At 50.4% G+C, this 19,852-nt stretch overlaps 1 protein-coding gene across 10 annotated transcripts in view; it reads right to left on the reverse strand.

The window, feature by feature from the left end:
- CACNA1B (calcium voltage-gated channel subunit alpha1 B) overlaps window positions 1-18,098 on the reverse strand; it is a 279,796-nt gene extending 261,698 nt beyond the window's left edge. For 7 of the 10 annotated variants that reach the window (XM_085076378.1, XM_085076379.1, XM_085076376.1 and 4 more), the window contains exons 1-3: window positions 17,403-18,097; window positions 14,349-14,454; window positions 7,673-7,812 (exon numbers count right to left, since the gene is read on the reverse strand). In XM_085076378.1, the coding sequence (XP_084932504.1) occupies window positions 7,673-7,812; window positions 14,349-14,454; window positions 17,403-17,662 (506 nt within the window). In that variant the 5' untranslated portion in view covers window positions 17,663-18,097. Of the gene's footprint in view, window positions 1-7,672; window positions 7,813-14,348; window positions 14,455-17,402 lie in introns of all 10 variants that reach the window. The other 3 variants (XM_085076372.1, XM_085076380.1, XM_085076381.1) reach the window with 3 other exon arrangements.
- Window positions 18,099-19,852: the final 1,754 nt, after the last annotated feature.

Consider the following 19,852-nt stretch of genomic DNA (forward strand, 5'->3'; position numbering starts at 1 on the left):
CAGGCTGATTTTCCAAATCCTCATCCTTTCCCACAATCACAGGCAGGTTTTTCCTCCTCTCAGATGAGCTCTTTGCCACCCAAGGCAGGTCCCTCAGGAACTGGGACACAGCAGCACCATCCAAGAGAGAGGAGCCTGAGGTAACCTGCACCCTCCTCCTCGTCTAATTATGGGACAGCACTCAACACCACACACAGCAATTGGGTATTTTGGGCCTCACGAATTTTTTTTGTTTGTTTTTAAACTAGGAAGCGTTAAAAATAAAAGAAATTAGAGCACTTCAGAGCTGCAGTTTGGTTTGCTGGGTTGGGGTTGAATTCCCAGGATTCACACCCAGCTCCAAGGGCAGCTCCCAATGGTTTCTACCTCCAGGTGCCCCCAGGACACGATTGCCAGGCCAGGATCCCACATTAGGAGCAGATCCCAAGGTCCAGAGTCCTCTTCCCACCTGCAGGCTCCACGATTGCCTTTGCACAGCACAGCTGCTTCCCTCACAAGAGACAATATTTCCCTGCCACCCACCTCCCTTCGAGAGCCATAAAAAGCTAAAAATACCATGTGGACTCTGGACTAATGATCCTATCCTGCCTGCCTTTGATAAGGCCCTGGCTGCCATGAGGAGCATCCCTCCTTTCACTCGGGATGGTCACTTCTCTTTGAGAGCTGCCCAGCTTCAGGGGGATGGAAACACCCACAAATATTGTCTGACAACCCCTCACCTCTCTTTGGGGGCAAAAAGCTTCCAAGAAGCACAAACAGTCACAAAACATGGAAATGGGCACAAGAAAGACACCTGGATAATTTTGTTTCCTCTCTTTTTAAAGAAAGGGGGGCTGTTTGTGCCTCAACTTCCTGGCTCCTCATGCTGTTCCATCATTATCACTTCCCATTCCAGGTATTCGATACCTCCCAGTCCCTTTTAATAAAGTAAGAGAGCAGCACATCAATCTCATTATCTGCTAGCCCTTGAGAAGTTCCCTGACCTGAAACGTTCACTTTGCCACCAGCAGAGCAGAGCCAGTGAAGGCTAATTCCTGCCAGGGAAGGGCTGTCCCCACCTGCAGGTCCTCTGAGGGGCTGGGACCATCTGCACCTTCCTCTCAGCACAGCCCCGAGTCCTCCTCTGCCCAGGAAAGGCTCCTGATTTAGCAGCCAGCCACACAGTTACTCACCCACCCGCTTCTCTCAACCTGCCTCCAGCCACCCCCACCAAAATCCGTGCAGAAAAGCCACTACAAGCAACAAAAAAAGACAGGAGCCCGAATTAACACTCCAAGAGGCTCAGCACAGCCTGGGGCCCCCTTTGCTAGGAGAAACAAGGCCAGGGGGAAAACAAGTGCCAGTCCCAAGGAAGTTGCTGCCCCACTGGGTGAAAAGGGGAACAAGGACATTTTCCAGATGGGTTTAGAGCCCTCAAACCCTTCCTCCCTGTCCAGAGTCTTCTCTGAAGGGAATGGCTTCTGTGGCCCCCCAAGAGCCCAGGCAGTCAGGGCACAGAAGATAGAACAACTTTCTGTTCAACCTGAGACCTCACACGCCCTCTCCCCTCCCAGTCACAAACTCTCTCTGCTTCAAAAAGGAAAATTTTTTTGCTTGCCTTCCTCCTTTACTGCCCTCACCCACCAGCCAGAACACCAGGCAACACCTTGCAGGTAAATTCCCTGTGTCCTGCCCACCTTTATCTGATTTATTTCCAGAAGAGACCCTTAGCTCCTCTGAGCCAGCAAGTGTCCATCCATCACTGGAGCACAGCAGAAATGGAAAACAAGGCTCAGCTCCATTAAAATCCATCAGGGCTTTGCTCTTTGCATGACTCACGCACAGTGCTGACAGCATTCACCCTGAGTCCATCACCACCCCAACGGAACAGCTCCTGTTCCTTGTGACAGCCAACCAGGACAGAGCTTATTCCTTCTTAAAGTGTCCCTGCTCCCAACTGCTGTTGCTGCTCTGCTTTGCTTTCTAGCACAGAAGTGCCAAAAATTCCACATGGGGAAGGCAGAGGGAAATCTGCACTTCCCTGCTCTGACCCCTTCATGCTCTGCATCTCCAGATCCACAGCTGATAAACAAAGCATTGAGCAGCTACCTAAAGGGATGCTGCAGGGCATCCAAGGGGGTTGATTTCATTTGAATTTCATTTTTCTAATTAGTCCTATGGTTATTTGCAGGTGGAATATAGGATCATGGAATAGTTTGGGTTGTAAATGACCTGGAAGATCACCCCATCCACTATCCCAGTGGATATCCCTGCCATGGCAGGGACACCTTCCACTGTCCCAGGCTGCTCCAAGCTCTGTCCACTCTGGCCTTGGACACTGCCAGGGATCCAGGGGCAGCCACAGCTTCTCTGGGCACCCTGTGCCAGGGCCTGCCCACCCTCACAGGGAAGAATTTTTCCTAATATCTCACCTAAACCTCCCCTAGTTCAGTTTGAAGCCATTCCCATTGTCCTGTCAGCCTTGTAAACAAAGTACACACAGGAGCACAGGTCCCACAGGACCCCACAGCTCAGATATCCTCATTTAAGGCCTTCTGGATGCACAGGAACATGCACATGGAAGAAAAGAAATGCTGGATCCTAATCATTTACATAGACTTGGCAGCTTTAAGAATCCCAACCATCAATCAGGCATTTCCTTCTCAAACACTTCCCTGGTCACATCTCACCCCACAACCCATCCAGGAGGTACATCCAGCTCAGCTGGGAAGATCCAAGGTCCAAACCTGCAGCACAGCCCGGGCTGGGTGGTTCCTGTGCCTCCCACTCTGTCAGTCATCGCTGCATCCCAGGCTGCTGCTCCTCAAACACGGCACCAGGAATAGCAGCTCCCACTGCCCACATAGCAGGATGATCCTGGTAACCAGCAACGCTCACATCAAGGATGAGCAGGGCTTTATGCTGTTACTAAATGAGTTGCCTTCCAAATTATTAGCAGCATCAGGAGCTGGGAGCGCATTTCTCAGACAATCAAGATAATTCTGGCTTTTGTAATTTGTTCCAGACAGCCTGAGACATCAGTACCCTCACGGAGACTTTGTGCACATCGCTTGGCAGCTCCAGGCCTGGCACAGGCTGTCTCTGCCAGTCCCACCCAGAGATCCAGGCAGCTGATCCAACTGGCTCAAGAAGCCACCAGGACTCTTCGAGAGTGTTTAATCTGGGCTGAGTGGGAGCCAAAAGAAATTAATTCTGCTCATAAAGGACAGAGCATGATCCTGTCAGGCGCTCCATGATTCCATACCAGCCTTTAGCAGCTCCTGGTGCTGGAGAAATGCCACACGTGGTTGTGGTCACTCCAGGAGGACATGGCAGAGCTGGGAAAGGACCAGAGCAGCAGCCTGTGGTGCACAGAGAAGCTCTCAGGTCAAAGGGAGGTTGGGCAGCATAAATCTTTGACTGGGGAAATGCTGGCGTTTCATTGAACCACAAGCAAGCAGAACAAGGAATTCTCACCCTTCAAACCTTACTAGAAGGTGCCAAGGGGAATCTCAGGTAGCTGGTGGTGGAAAAGGGACAATCAGCACCTTTCTTCAGGTATGGAATTAAACTCTAACACTCATTACCCACAACACAATGAAACCAAAAATATAAACAAGCTCCAAAACACAACTGAGGACAGACCTCTTGGACATCATAGTTTGAAAGACATTACACGCCTGTCGTCCCCCACCAAAAATCCTTCAAGACCTGAATTTTGGGAATCAGAAAGATCAGTGTTATTTCATCCATGCCTTGTTCTCCATTCTTCCCCTCAGCACACAGCCCTTGACAGCAGCTCCAGGAAATCCCAGCAGCTCTTCAGGCTTTGCATCCAAAACCCAGGAGAAAACCTCCCATGAGCTCCAAGAGATCTGAACCCTCCAGGCCCTGAATCAAAGCTCCTGGCTCCAGCTGAGGAGTTTGTGGATAAGACAAATTTGTTCCCAAGACAACTGTGGGTTGCTGAGATTTCCAACCCAAAACACATTGCAGCAACAGAGTGAAAAATTCCCTTTGCCTCCATCTTGGAAAAAGTGCATTAAGATCACACAGTCCCAAGCCAGTTGAGAAACTGCAATTTCCTGTGATTTAGAGCTGCTAATGGGTGATGTCATCCCTGGAGACAGCTCAATCCCACAAAAACAGGAAAATAAAATGAGCAGGAGCTCTAAAATGTGTGTTTTTCTCCACAACAGCAACAGGCCCATCCCAGCAGGGCAGCTTTCATTGATACTCATCTACAACTGAAGGAGATCACAAGAAATCACTAAAAAAAAAATGTACAGAAGAAACAAAACCTTTCAAGTAGAGCTACCTCTTCTTTTCCCAGGCCTTTATTAACAGCAGATCCGCAGGTTTCCTTGGAAGCAAATGAGAAATAGGCACCACAGCATTGCTGGGGAAAGAAACCGAGGGAGGGTTTTCTGGAACAACACACCAAAGCCATTTTGGGCCACTCTCTGTTAGACTCGAGTTTAGCTCAATAGGATATTGATCCTGGCTGCATCGAGCACAGCCCTGATGTATTTCCTGATTAACAAGTTCTGCTGGCTGCTTTTGACAAACAAAATCTCCCTCATTGCAGGTAGATTAAAAAAAAAAATACGTTTATCAATAATTTCAGGGTGCAGGCATCGAGTAGCAAAAAATAAAAAAAAATTTAAAAAATAAAAAAGGGTTGGAAAAAGCAGGTGGGAAGGATTGCTGCATGATCACTGGAATATTTACATAAGGCTAAGTTCAATCTATGCAGAGCCTTCCCCCACAGCCTCCTCCAAAACACACCCAGACTCTGGCTGGCCTTTTTCCTATGGAAACAGAGAACGAGAGCGGAGCTGCTCTTTGCTTTTCTGGGGCTTAGCTAAAAGCTGAAAAATGAGATCAAATCTTCCGAAATTCACCATTTACCTTCATAAAAACGGGCACTCAACAGGATTAGCAGGTACACAGCTCTGTGTGGGATATCATGAAACATTCTCATGATCTTTCATGCTTACACAGAAATAAAAAAGTGAAAAAAGAGAGGAATGTAAATCCCTCTGGAATATTGAAGATCAATGTAAAACTGTGCTAGAGAACTGAGCACTGCCTGGGAAACATGAAGTAACATTTTCAAGTAGAAATCTTGCACATATGGCAAAGGAAAGCTTTTGATAGAGTAGCAAAATGATATTTCAAAAACTGATGTCCTACCTATCTATATTTATAAGAACACATTAAGTACTGGCTTAGCACTGTCCTTTTTCATTATTCCCTAATAAATTACAGCTTGATCATTTTTTTGAAACGCACAGATCTGAGTCTGCCTTCCACAGAAATGAAAATGAAGGTCCCACTGGTGTCACCTCCTCTCAGCCCCTCCCTGCAGGTTTTGTCAGCAGTAAATTTCTTGCTCAACAACCTGACTTTAAAGTCTTGATGCAGAAATGAGGAGGATTTTGTCTCAAATAAACAGCCCTGCTCAGGTTTGCCCTCTCACCCAAGCTCAGGCAGGCAGTGGGCACATGAAAGGGTTTCTGACCACTGAAGGAAACCCAAGGAAGAGGAACTCCAGGTTTTTCCAGCACAGCCCCATGGCAACACAGGAGTGAGCTAAGAACTTAATCATGATCCAGGAAATGCAGAGCAAAACACACCAGGCTCCAGAGAAAACACTAATTCAGCCCCCTGTGTGAAGCTGCAGAGCTTTCAGTGCTCCCTCCACCTGGAAACATTCAGGAAAGCATCAAACCAAGCATGAGTAACCCTGTTATTTTCAGCACCTTCCCCCTAACACCAAAAATTGGGCACGAGCTCAAGCGCCTCGTTAAATCCAGCCTTGAATTACAAGGATTAGAGGACTGGATTTCCTCCGTGGAGATGATTCTTGGACCTGCTGCTGATGAGTTCAGCCTTTGCCACCCCTGCGCTGCTGCCTGGTGGGAAGCCCTTGTACAAGGCGATTTCAGCAGGGCCCAGTTGGTGTCACCATTGGAAACGGCAGCTGTGACGTTAACAGGATGGCACTTCAAAAGCACCCGCAGGGTTGCAGATGGCACCAGGGGTCCTTGTTGCAGCTGCCTCATCGAGCTGATATTCCACAGTCGTGCTCCGGGATCAAGCAGTGCTGCAAACAGCTCCCACAAGGAGCCCAGCTCCGGGGAGGTGTCGGGGTCACGGCGCGTTCCGGCGCATCCCGCGGCACACGCGGCGTTTCAGCCGCTGCCGCCAAACTTCGAACATCTCAGTTGTGAAACAAAACCCACAAACCCTTGAGCCTTTTGTTTATGAAGGAAAACAAAAAGAGATTCGAAACATGCCTGAACAGGATGGCTGTGAGGCAGGAAAGGTTTTCTGTAGAGCCTGAAGTTTAAGCAGAGAACCACTGGAGTCAGCTAAATTCCAACATATACTGGAATGCGTTGCTGAAGGATAAATTCAACCAATGCCAAGGTCCTTTCCAGAATCAGAGCCTTGATTAATTTTTTTTTTTTTTGAACATACAAAAGGATGTGGAGCTAACCAGGAATGAGAAGAGCCAGTTGGTGAGAATAATTGTAGCATCTGGGTTGTTTTGCTTTTCATCCTGGTACCCCCTGTGTTTCTGATTCTCCTTGTGCCTCCACTGAAGTTTCTATTGATTAAATACCCAGCCCCAGCAGCAGGAGAATCAAGCCCTGCATATTTATTCTCCTCCTCTTAATACATCAAGAATTCCCTTTGTCCTCTCAAGTGCTGTATCACAGGGTGCCCTGAATGCAAATCGAATTACAGTGATCATGGAGCTAATGAATACATTTGTATATGTATGCAAGCATTTCCCTACTCCACAGCAGCACCAGGAGCAGGGAATATCCACGTTCATCACACACACAGGCAGGGAAAGTGTGTGAAAGGATGGATATGGGAAGCATATCAACACCAGGAGCCAGGCTGCAGTTTCTGGGGGAAAATTAACTGAAATCCTTCCAAGATGAAGGCTGCAAGCTCAGGACCTCATGCAGACCTTTGGAACGTTTCCTTCAAAGCTTTAAAGCCCAATTTGTAGACTAGAAGTGTTTATGTTTATGTTTTCATTATCCACTAGCATCACCCTCTATTTATATAAATAGACAGAAACTGCTGCAATGCATAATGTAAAATATTGTCAGCATTTTCAAGAGAGAAATCAGTGATATCATCTCCAACCAGAGTACAAAATGCACACGAAACCTTTTCACCTCCATCCTTAATAAGACATTTTGAATTCTTTTCAAACATCTCGAATTCTTTTGGGGAAAGTTATTTTATAGGGGAATAAATCCATTCCTGCAGAGACGTGGCCGATTTCAGAGTTGTAACAGCTTAAAAATGGGATGCATTTAATTTGTTAGGGCACTCCATGTTGACTTTTAAAGTCATCCTGTAACGTCAGAAAATAAATTGATTTAAATCAGGTTCAAGTGCCGGTGGCAATTAGAACCTGCAGTCACAGAAATGTCAGGAAGTGTCTGGATCAGATACACACCAGAATATCTACAAAGAAATATCCTCAAACCCACTTTTGAGTTGGTTCAAGCGCTCGGCAAGTGACTCATTCAGCACAGGAGCCATTCTTTAGATTTACCACAGCCAGAAATGCAGGGTTTTTAGCACTATTTCACTCCAAACAATCCCAGCCCAGAGTAAACAAACACCACACCCAAGCTGAGGGTGACAGGAGGTCACTTACCCTGTGAGGACCACGACAAAATCCATCACGTTCCAGCCGTTCCGCAGGTAGGAGCCTTTGTGAAAAACAAAGCCCAGAGCGATGATTTTGATACCAGCTTCAAAACAAAATATTCCAATAAAGTACGGCTCAGTGTCATCCTGGAAAAGAAGAAAAATGAAAGGAGTCAGGGAGATATCCGTGCTCCTGCTCTGGTAATGGATCCTCTAGACAGCTGCAGGCACCAACTTCACGCCTTTCCCACTTTTTGAAACAAGGTTTAGGTTTATTGGAACTAAGCACAGAGAAGTATTTCATTACTATTTCTCTGAAATTAATTTTCTTTTCTAATCAGCAATTCTATTTGCCTTCATCCTGATGGTCTCACCCCACACTTTCCACCTCTATGGAATGTTCTGGAGGGGATTTTGCTCTAAAGGTATATTTAAATTAGAGATCACCAATTTCTGGAAGGAGGGAAGGGCAGGGAAGATGGCAGGGAAGATGCTCCACAATTCATCCAGGAACCTGAAACAAGAGGATGTCCTGGGGAGCAACAGTCAGCATGGCAAGCTTGACAACACTGACAGGAAATTATTTATTTATCATTTATTCCATCAGCTCTTCCTTCGCTCTTTCTCCTCCATTTTCTCAATTTTCACAGCTGCAGCCTCATTTGTTTTCCTTTCTCTGTGGATCTGATTCAGGGAGAAATTCCCAGTCCCTCCCATGAGCAGCAGGATTTGTGTCTCAGGTCTGTGGTGCAGACTAACACATCCCTGGGGAGCACAGATTCGTGTCCTTACTCACTACAGAGGAAATCAAGCTCAGTCTCCACAGTTTTACTTTTATTCCATCTCTGCACCAGATCTCTCGGGATTGGACTTTGTTGACAGGAATTTCAACATAAATCCAGTGCTAAATGGAAGCATTCACATTTGAAAGGAAGATTTGGGCAAGAAATGGGAACAAAGCAAGAGGCAAAAGCAATTTCAAGAGCATGTTCATCAGCTTTGGCACCAGTAACCAATTTCCAAATGTGCCTTAAATCCTGGGATTTTCAGTTGAATCCAATGGAAGCAAAGCAGCTCTACCCAAAAAGAAGCAAATTTCCACGTTGAGAGATTAGAAATCTTCTATTCCAGTGGCTTTGGCATTTCTGGCCAGCAGAACCAAAGAGCTGATCTGCTGTCTGAGGCACAGCTGACTGCATTTTGCAATTCTCCTAATGACAAAAGGGGATTGTTTGTTCTCTGATGCAAAAAGAGCAGGAATGTTGAGGTTTGTGGCCACAGAACCAAGGAAGAAGCAGGTTTGACATGAGCACAGCAACTCTGCTCACCTCTGGCACCAACCCACACTTTGGGATAGCACTTGCTCCAGAAATGAAGGTTTTCATCCCTAAAAGTGGGGTCTGCTCAGCCTTGAGAGGTGATGCTGAGAGAGGCCCTCAGCCCTGGGTGTCCCTGGGTGTCCCTGTGTGCAGGGAGGGGTCAGGGATGGACCAGGCTCTGCTCTGGGGGCCCAGAAATGGCAGCAGAGAAACAGCCCAGGGAGCTCCCCCTGCACAGGAGGCACAACTTCATCCCTGGGCAGTGCCCAGCCCTGGGCAGAGATCAGAAAGGAGATGAAATCTCCTGCACTGGGGATATTCCAGAACCATCTGAACACGCCCCTCTGCCCTGTGCTCTGGGATGGCCCTGCCCGAGGGGGTAGGTGGGATCAGATGTCCCACAGTGTCCTTTCCAGCCTCCCCCGTGCTGGGGTCTGTACCAGCACAGCCCTCCCGAGGAGCTTGGCTGGCATAACCCAGCTCAGCAAGTCCACCAGAGAGCTCCAATCACTGCAGGTGCCTCCGAGCTGCTGGAAAATAGAACATCTGGAGACACTTCCATCAGTGGCTGAATTCAAATTTTGTCTCCCTACACAGTGGGAGCAGCTCTCCCACAGATTTCATCTTTCACCTCATGTTGTCTCTATTCCCCTCCACATTTCTGACCTCACAGCCCCAACACCTCCAGCTGCCATTGCCCTGTGGGGAGGTGACAGTCACCTGCAGACACACACAGAGCAAACCAGAGCAGGCCCTGCTGAGCTCACACTGCACCTCTGGCTGAAATGGAGAGGAGAAAATGAAAATCCACACCCAAAACTGGCTTTCCCTCCAGCCAGGGAGGTGTTTTCACAAGCAGCAGTACCTCCAAGCCCTCAGTCCCTCGCTGATGCTGCCCAGAGCACAGAGGAGTCACCACTGACAGACCTCCAGCTGCCCATCTCAGAGCTGTTTACCCACAGAGAAACACAAGCAAAGCCCATCAGACCTTCTGTGCCCTTCACCAGAAATCCTACAACACACATCTGCCAGCAGCTGCTCCACAGCAAGAGCTGGAGACATCCCAGGGCTCCAACCCAGTGCAGAAAAGAAGGAAGAAGGGGTCAGAAATCATCCTGTGTGATTGCAGGAGAAGTTCCTTGCTGCTCCTCTGCCTTTCCTCATGGACACAGGAGCCCTCTGCCAGCCCAGCCTGCCTTTCTCCAACCCCACACCAGCTCCTGCTTCAACAACTCCACACAATCCCTGCACACAAAGGCCTCCCAGCCCATCCCAAATTCCCATCCCACAACTACTCGCGTGCCTCCAAAAATAGCTCTTCTAACACACACAAAAAAAGCTACCTTTACCCACATCCACTCCTCCACATTACTCCCTCACTTCCTTGAAGCCTGGTATCTACTCCAGTCTTTGCTCAATCTAGGTCAGGTGCCTGGTGATTACAGCTCCCAGCTTTAAAGAGCCAGGCTGCAGGTACTCCAGGGTTTGGTGGGATGTGCTCTTCCCAAAGCTGGCGCTACGCAGAGCTCTGAGGAAGTGGGTCAGAGTTTTTGTCAGCTTCGAGGGAAGCAGGAAGGCTCACAAATGGATTTGGGTGTTTATTACAAAGGAAAACTCTCATCTGTAGGGTTGGCAGTGAGCAGCTGGGGAAATAAGAGGGGAGAGAAAGAGGGTCTTTTCTAAAGCCTGCCTAAATTTACACTGATTCAGCCCAAGAATCAGGGCAGTGACAACGAGATGAAAAATCAAATTTATGCCCCATTGTGTGGAGGTCCTGCTGCTGAACAAAAGGATTCATCTGACTGTGTGTGATGGAAGGAAGGAAGGACATGGGTGAATGCCCTGTGCAGCACTGAAATGGCACTGCCTCAGCTCAGAGCCCCTGCCAGGGCATCCTGCAGCCCTTCAGATGGGAGGCTGTGCCCCTGCTGAGGCTCAAGAGGGGCAGAGAAGGTCCTGATGAAGATCCCTGTGCGTGCTTGGAAGGAGGGCGGAGAATTTGGGCAGCAGCCAGAGCTGTGCCAGCAAGTTGTTTGCTGTGGACACAGCAGAGCTTGAGACTGGGCCAAACACACATTTAATCAATATGTTTCTGATCAGAAACAACTTCTGAGTCTGGAAAGTCATTACCACTCCTGCTTCATGTCCTAGTGTCTTTCCTTGGCCTTTGGATGTGACAGCCTGGAGAGGTTTGGGTGTGAAAGGCTTTGTTCATGCAGAGGTTAATACGAGCAGCTCACATATTACTGCTCTAAGTGCCTGTGGATGGGAGAAAGCATTAAATCCATTAGTAAATTGCCAGAGCTGTCATGCTGAAAATCTGGGGAAAGTTATGCTCTGTCCTTGCATCCAAAACACCCAGGGGAGCCAAACATGCCGTGAAATCCCACAGCCCCTGTGGTGCCTCCAAACAGGGGCTGCCCCAGAAAGGGGCAGAAAACAGATTTCCTGCCCTGTAAGTTCTGAAATCATGCTGAGAGAAGTCTCCTGAAGCTTCTCACGGAAAACTGAGCAATTAGGAAGGAGACAGGGAGAGAATGAGTGTGTCTGGAGAGCCAAGAGCCTCGTGAGCAAGGCGCCCACAAGGCCATTTGGGGCCAGGATGGGAACGTCACATTCCCACATTTGGAGCTCTCAGCACCTGGCTCTGGGCTGCCCAGAACAGCTCCCTCAGCATCTTGGCAGCTGGCCTGGCTCCAGTGTGTACAAACAATGCAATATTTATGGGGAGAGAGGGAGACTGACTCCACAGCTGGAGATGGACAGGGGCAAACCTGCAAACAGTGGACAATTCCTAAGGTGAGGTAAACATTCCCAGCATCCAGAGCTTGTGAGACTTCCAGCTCAGAGCAAGCAAGGGCCTCAGGGTAGGTCAGTGTGCTGCTGGTGGGAGAGTGAGTTTATTCCTCTCGTTTGATGATCGAGGACTTGAAGCCAACCCTCCAGTTCACCTTTAAATGCTCTGAGCACCAGACTGGTGCTTTCTCAGAGCTCTGCTCTTCACCAGGTTTTCCAAATAATGCTTTTCTGTGCATACAGAAAATGGGCAGAGAGAGAATTCTCCCAACTCGAAATCTTGGAATATCACATGTACTGAGGCATGGGCTCAGTTAAACCTGTCTGACAGTAACAGGGGCACAGAAAACATGACAGTGAGATTGCACTGCTGGTTCATATCTCAGGTGTCAGGAGAGATAAATAGAGGGAAATTTTGGTTAGAAGACAAAAATGATTAAAATGTTTGTATGGCTTCCACCTCGTTTTCTCAGCTTTAACAAACAATCTTTGAGTTTTTGTATCTATGGGACTAAGTATCCCGGCAGTGTTGGGTTTTCTTCAACAGCTCTGCGACATCTCCCAGTCACAAAAGGCTTGTGATGTGCATCTCATATCTTTAATGTCTGATTAACTCTTCAATGATGATCTACAATTTGGATATTTTAATGAATCCAGAAGGAAAAAAACCATCCCCATTAACAATTAACCAAAAAAATACCAATTCCATTCCTGCTAAAGACAGAAATAAAGCAGCTGCTGTTCTACACGGACTTACAATTTGGCTCAACAAATCTGTAGATGTATGGGAATGTTCCCCTACTGTGGTTTAACATGGATTTGTAACATTTTCAATGAAACACCTTCCAGTTTGTGGAAGCAACAGGAGAATTCTAAAGAGGTTTCACTTTGAAAACTAGAAGACAGTTTTTCTTACTCACAATGCTTAATCTTTACAGCTGATGCTGAAAATAAATAGTATTTCATGACTCGTAAAGGTTCTCAGTGTTGCTCTATGAAAAATCCCTTTATACTTCAGAGTTATGAATGTGCAGTAGTTAAAATGGCTTCAGAATATCTGGACCAAACACAATATTTGGGACAAAAATCAGGAGTTAATACCTCCTTGCACACCAAGGCAGAGCCAACAGGGCAGAGATCATATGTTTCACTCACACAGCTCTCTCGCCCTGCTGGGTGGTAATGCCAGTGCCCCCCTTTGGAATGATTTGGGCAGGATCTGAAGGTGTGTGCACCGTAAAATGGAACTAATGCAATGGGGGAAAGGACAATAAAATGCCTCTAGGATGCCCTTATAAATCTGGGGATATAGAGAAACACAAAACCAACATGAACTAAAGGATTGCCAAGCCTGAAAACCCCAAAACCACCTTCCCCCCTCACTAATCCATGGGATCATAACCACCCCAGGCACTTTCCCAGCTCACTCCTAGGTCTAAACCCGAGCTTTGCTCACACCCCCAGGCTGGCCTTGCCAGCCCCAAAGCACACAAAGACAGCTTTAATGGCAGAAAGATCTCTGTACAATCATGTATTCATTTTATCCTCCTGTCTTCTCAATTAAAAATAATTCCAACAGAGAGAGAAAGCCCTGTGTAGGAGGGCAGCCATCAGGAGTGGATCCATTTCCAAACCAGTATCAAATCCTGATCCTCACTCTCTGGATTTCTCGCTAACACACTTTTTCCTGCTTCTGAAGAGTGAGATTACAGAGATGCCCACTAGCATGGACCATCCTTGGGAACTGCAGCAACCACTATTCAGAGGCTCTCGTTTCTGGCAGCAAGCCCAATGTTATCTTTGTTTGCATAATATAGCATTTACATGGAAAACACATATGGATCCAGATTTATCCATCCTTTGAACATGCACCAGGATTAATGCGTTTTGGCATGCAAGACGTTCCAGACCATTAAAAGTAGGAGAAAAATCAAACCAAGAATTACACAGTTTTCCTACAGTGATGATAAATGGGAGAATTATTTTGAAGCTATTCTTCTATTTTTCTTTTGAAATAAGGTAATTGGGCTCATTACCATAAAGCCTGCGGGTAAATTATTTTTCTCTGTAAGCTGGTTCTATTTCTTTCTTTTTTTCTGGAAAGGAAGTGTAATCATCCAAACCCAAAGTTTGCTTTGAAGGATCTGTGCTGTGGCAGGAAGAGACACAGAATCCTGAGAGGTTAGTCTGTTCTACCACTCCCTGGGAAAATGCCACAGAAGTTCATTTGATTCAAGAGACAACTCTAAGCATTCATCAGCCCCTTCCTGTCCTGGTTTAGAGACAACCTAAGTTTGAGGCTCTCGTGATCCTAGCCCAAGGTCCAGCTCTCTCCTGCAGCTGGGCAGGGCTGGCTGGAGTGATGAAGCATTCTTGTGCAGATGGGATCAGGAGGGGACAGTCCTCCTTGCTGTGACAGATTTTTTCTGATTGTCAGCTCAATGCCTGTTTGTTTACGTGTGGATCTTTAAAATAGATCCCAAACACTCCCAACACTCAGTGGCCAACTGCTTTCTGTATTAGACCAGGATTAAAAAAAAACCCTGAAAATAAATGAATGCAACTCACCAATCTCTCTGACATCGGTGTCTTGTCTCCATCCGGCAAATGTTGTTCCAGAGCCAGCACAATACAATTGGCTATGATTGTAGCTAAAATCATGTATTCAAATGGAGTGGGGACCACAAGTTAAAGAAGACACTGGATAATACAAGGAGAACCCCATCCAAATCGTGTTTCTACCCACACATTTACATTTACATTTGCATTTACATTACATTTACTGAACATTCTAAGACTTTTCCTATTTTTTGAAGACATTTAGTCTCCTTGACTTCCTCGGTTCTTTCTGGGCTGCGTTTGGAAGAAAAGTAGGCAATTGGCTCCTCTCTTCTTTGAGAGAGCTAGAGACTCACACACAATCTGAGCTGCTCAAGGAATTCAGGAGCACGAAGGTGAAAGGTCCAAAGGAAATAAAAAACTATTAATAATTATTGATTTTAAATGAGACTGATAAGCTAAACTGCCTCCAAATAGATTACACAGCTGAACACCATCTGCTGAATTTTTCTTCAGAAACATTTAACTTCAGCACATGGTGCAAATAAGTGCTGGGCATGAAAAGTTTGATTTAGAGTATCTACACAGGTCTAAAACACAAATTACTGCTCACTTTTGATGCCCTCTCCCAGTGAGAATAAAACCCTCAGCGTCTTATCAGGATGTAGGGGGGAAGTGATCCCAGGGGAAAGAATCCAAACCCAGCAGCAGGTCCCCCCTTGCCTTTTGCTGGCATCTCCTGCTCTGAGCTGTGCTGAGCCCCAGCTCTCCCAGGGTGGAGCCGTGCCGTGGGACCGAGGGCAGGCGATGGCTCCACGCAGCACCGCGGAGAGATGGACTCAGCACCGCGGAGAGATGGACTCAGCACCGCGGAGGGATGGACTCAGCACCGCGGAGAGATGGACTCAGCACCGCGGAGAGATGGACTCAGCACCGCGGAGAGATGGACTCAGCACCGCGGAGAGATGGACTCAGCACCGCGGAGAGCTCAGCTCAACACCACGGAGAGCTCCTCTCAGCACCGGGGAGAGCTCAGCTCAGCACCAGGGACAGCGCCGAGCCACACCGCAGCTACAACACCCTGGCGGGCTCTGTTCAGCACCGCGAGGAGCTCGATTTGGCACCGTGGAGAGATTGGTTCAACAGCGCGGGGAGCTCAGCTCAGCACAGCAGTCAGCCTGGCTTCAGAGCCGGGGTCAGCTCAGCTCAGTACCACGGCCATCCTAGCTTCAGAGCCGTGATCAGTTCAGCTCAACACCACTGCCTGCTCAGCTCAGTACCATGGTCAGCCTGGCTTCAGAACCGTGGTCAGCTTGACTCAGCTCCACAGTCAGTTCAGCTTAACACCACGGTCTGCTCAGCTCAGCACCACGGCCATCCTAGCTTCAGAGCCGTGGTCAGCTCGGCTCAGCACCACGGTCAGCTCGGCTCAGCACCACGATAACCTCAGCCCAGCACCATGGTCAGCCTGGCTTCAAAGCTGTGGTCAGCTCGGCTCAGCACCACAATGAGCTCAGTTCAACACCACGGTCAGCCTGGCTTCAGAACCGTGGTCAGCTCGACTCAGCACCATGGTCAGCTCAGCTCAGCACCACGGCCATCCTGGCTTCAGCACTGTGGTCAGCTCAGCTCAACAGCACGATAACCTCAGCCCAGCACCGCGGACAGCGCCCGGCCCCGCCCGCCCGCCGGCCCCGCCGCTCGGCTCGGGGAAGCGCCGGTGGCTCCGCCGGTCCCGCCGGCTCCGCAGTGCCGGGGGTCCCCTCCCCACATCCCCCGGAAAGATGCAGCCGAATCGCCCCAGAGGCAGGAGAGGGAAAGATCGAGTCTGCCCTCGCAGTCGAGGCGATGCTCTACCTGCCACCGGGGTTTGGGGACTTGTTTATCCAGACTTAAATGCAGGGAAGGAGAAATGAATGAGGAAATGCAGCAATCGCTGGGATTGTATAATAAGGACAGAAAGATCGATGCCTCTGTGTGTGTGAGTGTGTTCAGAGAAAAGGGAAGTGCATTGACTCTACTGGTGTATTTTTCCTGTTAGCCCCTCAGGAAGTGAAAACTGGGGAAGTCTAAGCAGGAGCTGGCCTCTGTGGCAACTGAAAGTGTTGCTAGGAGGCTGGGAGGAGGCCTTGCTGCTGTTAGCTGAGGATTAATAGGGGTGTGATAGCAAATGGAAAGAAACCAACCGGCTCCCTTGAGACCCCCGGTGTAAAGCACTCCTGAACACACACGTACACAGCGAATCTACTCCCTGGGAGCCTCACTCAGCTCCCCTCCGCTCACGGCTTACAACCATCGCTGCCAGCAAAGCCCCTTCTCACTGCAGCTCGCTTGGCCTGGGTCTCAGACAGAAAGCATCTGCCCCTTTCACAATACAGCAGATGATCCCTCTCCCCACTTACTGCCTCCTTCTGCCACAAGGCTTTGCTAATTTTATTATTTTTTTCCTGTGCAGCCTAAGCTTCGGCTACGCACCTAATCAAAGTGCCATGATTCATGTTGATTCCAATGGATTCGGGAGGGGATGTGCTGAAACCGAGCTGCAATGATTGCATTCCTGGGATTTACCTGGGCTATCAATGTCCCCGAGTATCCATGCAGCTTTAATACTAAGGTGTCACCATTTTTATCTCACATTCCTCCTTCTACTGACAGGAAGACAGAAGAGTTGAAAGGTTCCAAGATGGAAATACAAATCAGGATTCATTGGCACGAATCTCACAGAACCTGACTCGAATTGTAGGGATGTCAGTCTGTGCACCTGTACATCTCAGCCCTGAAAACGCCCTGACACGTCCTACACACACCCCTGGCATCAAGCACAGCACAAGCACCCTCCGTGTTCCCACGGAAGCGATTCCCTGATTCCCATTGCCACGGCCGTGCATCATGTCGGGCACACGGCTCCCCAGCACACACAGCCGTGGCACAGCCCGGCTCGCACCGTCTGCAGCAGCACCAGACACTCACCCTGCGCTGCCCGGAGGGGTCTCTGCCGCTCAGCCTCCCTCTCCCCCTCCCCACCTTCCCCCCCGTGCCCACACAGCCTCCCCGAAAGGATATGGCCACTCTGTTATTCGCTTGGCGTATTTCCGTATAACATTATCTTCACTGAAGATGAAGAGGGATCTGTTGACTGTGAAGCAGTTCTGTTTGACAGGGATGGGGTTGTAGAGAGCCATAGTCCTGGCTCTCTGAGCCATCGACTGTTTATACATCCTTTGGCCGGCTTGGGGGCCACCTTGCCGGCTGCTCCCTCTTCCAGCCCCGGCCGGCCCTCCACCTCCATAGCGGGTTGGCAGATCATCCCCAAACCGAGCCATCCTCGCAGTGCACGGAGCCGGGCGCTACAATCCAAACTGGCAGCCGAGGCGAGAGGAAGACGCATCACAGCGCGCAGCACTTCTCCCTCCGGGGGCTTCAGTTGCGGGATCGGGATCGATCGCAGCAAAAATAGATCGATAGATTAGAAAACGAAAAATATCCCTTTTCCTTCCTCCACCCCCTGCGCTTCCCCGCCGCTCTGGCTGCCCGGGGGTCGGAGGAAGGCGCCGGGGCTCCGCTCACCTCCCCGCACAGGTGGCGTCTCTCCGGCCCGACCTCATGGCCGGGGCGGCGGGGGGTGGCCGCGGTGGCCGCGGTCCCTTGGGCGACGGGGCGCCGGGCTGGGAAGGGGCTGCGCTGCTGCCGTGCCCGCCGCGGGAGCGCTCCGCCGTGCCCAGCCCAGCCCGGCACGGCTCCGGCACGGCCCGGCCCCGCCGCATGTGATGCCCGGAGCCAATCGGCCGCCGCGGCTCCGCCCGCTCCAGTCACCGGCACCGGGGGGCGGGCGGGGAGGGAGGAGGGAGGAGGGAGCCGGCCCGGCCCGGCCGCCACCGCCCACCCCGGTAAATACGGCGGAGCCGCGGCCACTCCCCGGGGGAAGGAGGGTTCGATCCCCCCCCGCCCCTGCGCAGCGCTCCGCGGGCGCGTACAGCCCGGCCGGGGGTGCCGCCGCTGGCAGGGGTGGGGGGCACAGGCGAGGCAGACCCCGCGCCTGCGCGCCGCTGCCCAGATGTGCCCTGCCCAGATGTGCCCTGCCCAGCCGTGCCCGGCCCATGCTGCACCCACGGGTGCCCCGAGGCGCGGCGCGGGCAGCGCTGGGCAGAGCGGCTCCGTCACCCCCTGTGCCATCAGAACCCGCGGGGACCGAGGGCGGGGGGGTAGCGCTGTGACACGGGGGCGCAGAGGGGGTGCGGGGGGACCGGAGGGCTCTGTCGGCAGCCCCCGGGGGCTCGGGCCGGGGCACGGACGGGTGCGGGGTGCGGCTGAGGCCCCGCAGCGCTGGCGGGGCTGGGGCGGTGCGGGATGTGCGGCACGGGCTGGCTGCGGGCAGAGCTGCTGCGCCCTTCTGCACAACTTACTTTGTTTCTCCTTGGGTTGAATGACTCCTGCAGAGCACTGGATACCTTTAATCCCGTATTTATGGATGAAATCCTTTAATCCTGTTTATTCCAACACCCTCTGTTGCTTCCCTCCAGCACAAGTCAGGAAGATAACTCCTCCTTGTTCCTGGAGCGCCGCACGGCAACAGTCAGTGCAGTAGCTGGCGAGGAAATGCTTTTGCATTTAGGCTAAATTTGGGATACAAACGATTAACTTTTAGAAGAGACCCTCCGGAGAAGTCAGGGCTGTCAACAGGGGGACATTTTCACTTCCTCCACAGCAAGGAAACCCTGGACTCTGCCGCTAATGTGGTTTTTGCCTTAGTCATCCAAGCTGTCTCCGTTCAAAACCAACCCACCGAGCAGGCGAGCCTGGAGCAATAACATCTGCTGGCTTCAGGAGCCAGTCAGAGGGCTGGCAGCAGCCACAAGTGACACAAATAAGGTCTGGCAAGACGCAAAGGGTGACTCTCTGGAAGCAAGCGGCTCCTCACGCCTGGGCTGGGTGTCTGAAGGGCTCTCTCCCACTGCAGCACAGGCAGCAATCCTTGCCGGAGGCACCGCTGGCAGCCGAGGGGAGCCGGGAGAGGCTCTAAAGCTCGGAAAGCAGCGAGGGAAGGAGGTGAATGACATCCTGCTGCCTCCAGGGTCGCACACGGCAGGGGCCAGCAGCCCCCGGCACGGACAGGGCACTGCCAGCCCTGGGGACCAGGACAGCAAGCGGCAGCGCCGGGCTGCAGGCTGCCTTCCCGTGCGCTTGCTGGCAATGCAATAAAAGACCTTTCTCCCCACCCCAGGCTTGGATAACTTGCAGACTAAGAGTCTTTGGGAAAAATTTTGCCTGGAGACAGGTGCTGGAGTCCTTTTGAATCCCTGTTCCACTCAAACACACCCCGGGCACAGATTCAAATGAGAGTTTCCTCCTGTGAGTCTTCATCCCTGAGCACTGCTGAGCTGATCCCCACAAATGGGTCTTCCAGGAGAGTTTCCTTATTTTGCAGATGGGGAAGGAGGGTGTGGGGTGCTCACAGGATGAACAGGGCAGGAGAAGGCTCTTCTTTCTTTAAAATCTTCCCTAAAGAAAAAAAA

Source organism: Lichenostomus cassidix, chromosome 17, assembly GCF_008360975.1.
Source record: "Lichenostomus cassidix isolate B80296 chromosome 17, HeHo_3.0, whole genome shotgun sequence".
Lineage (NCBI taxonomy): Eukaryota > Metazoa > Chordata > Aves > Passeriformes > Meliphagidae > Lichenostomus > Lichenostomus cassidix.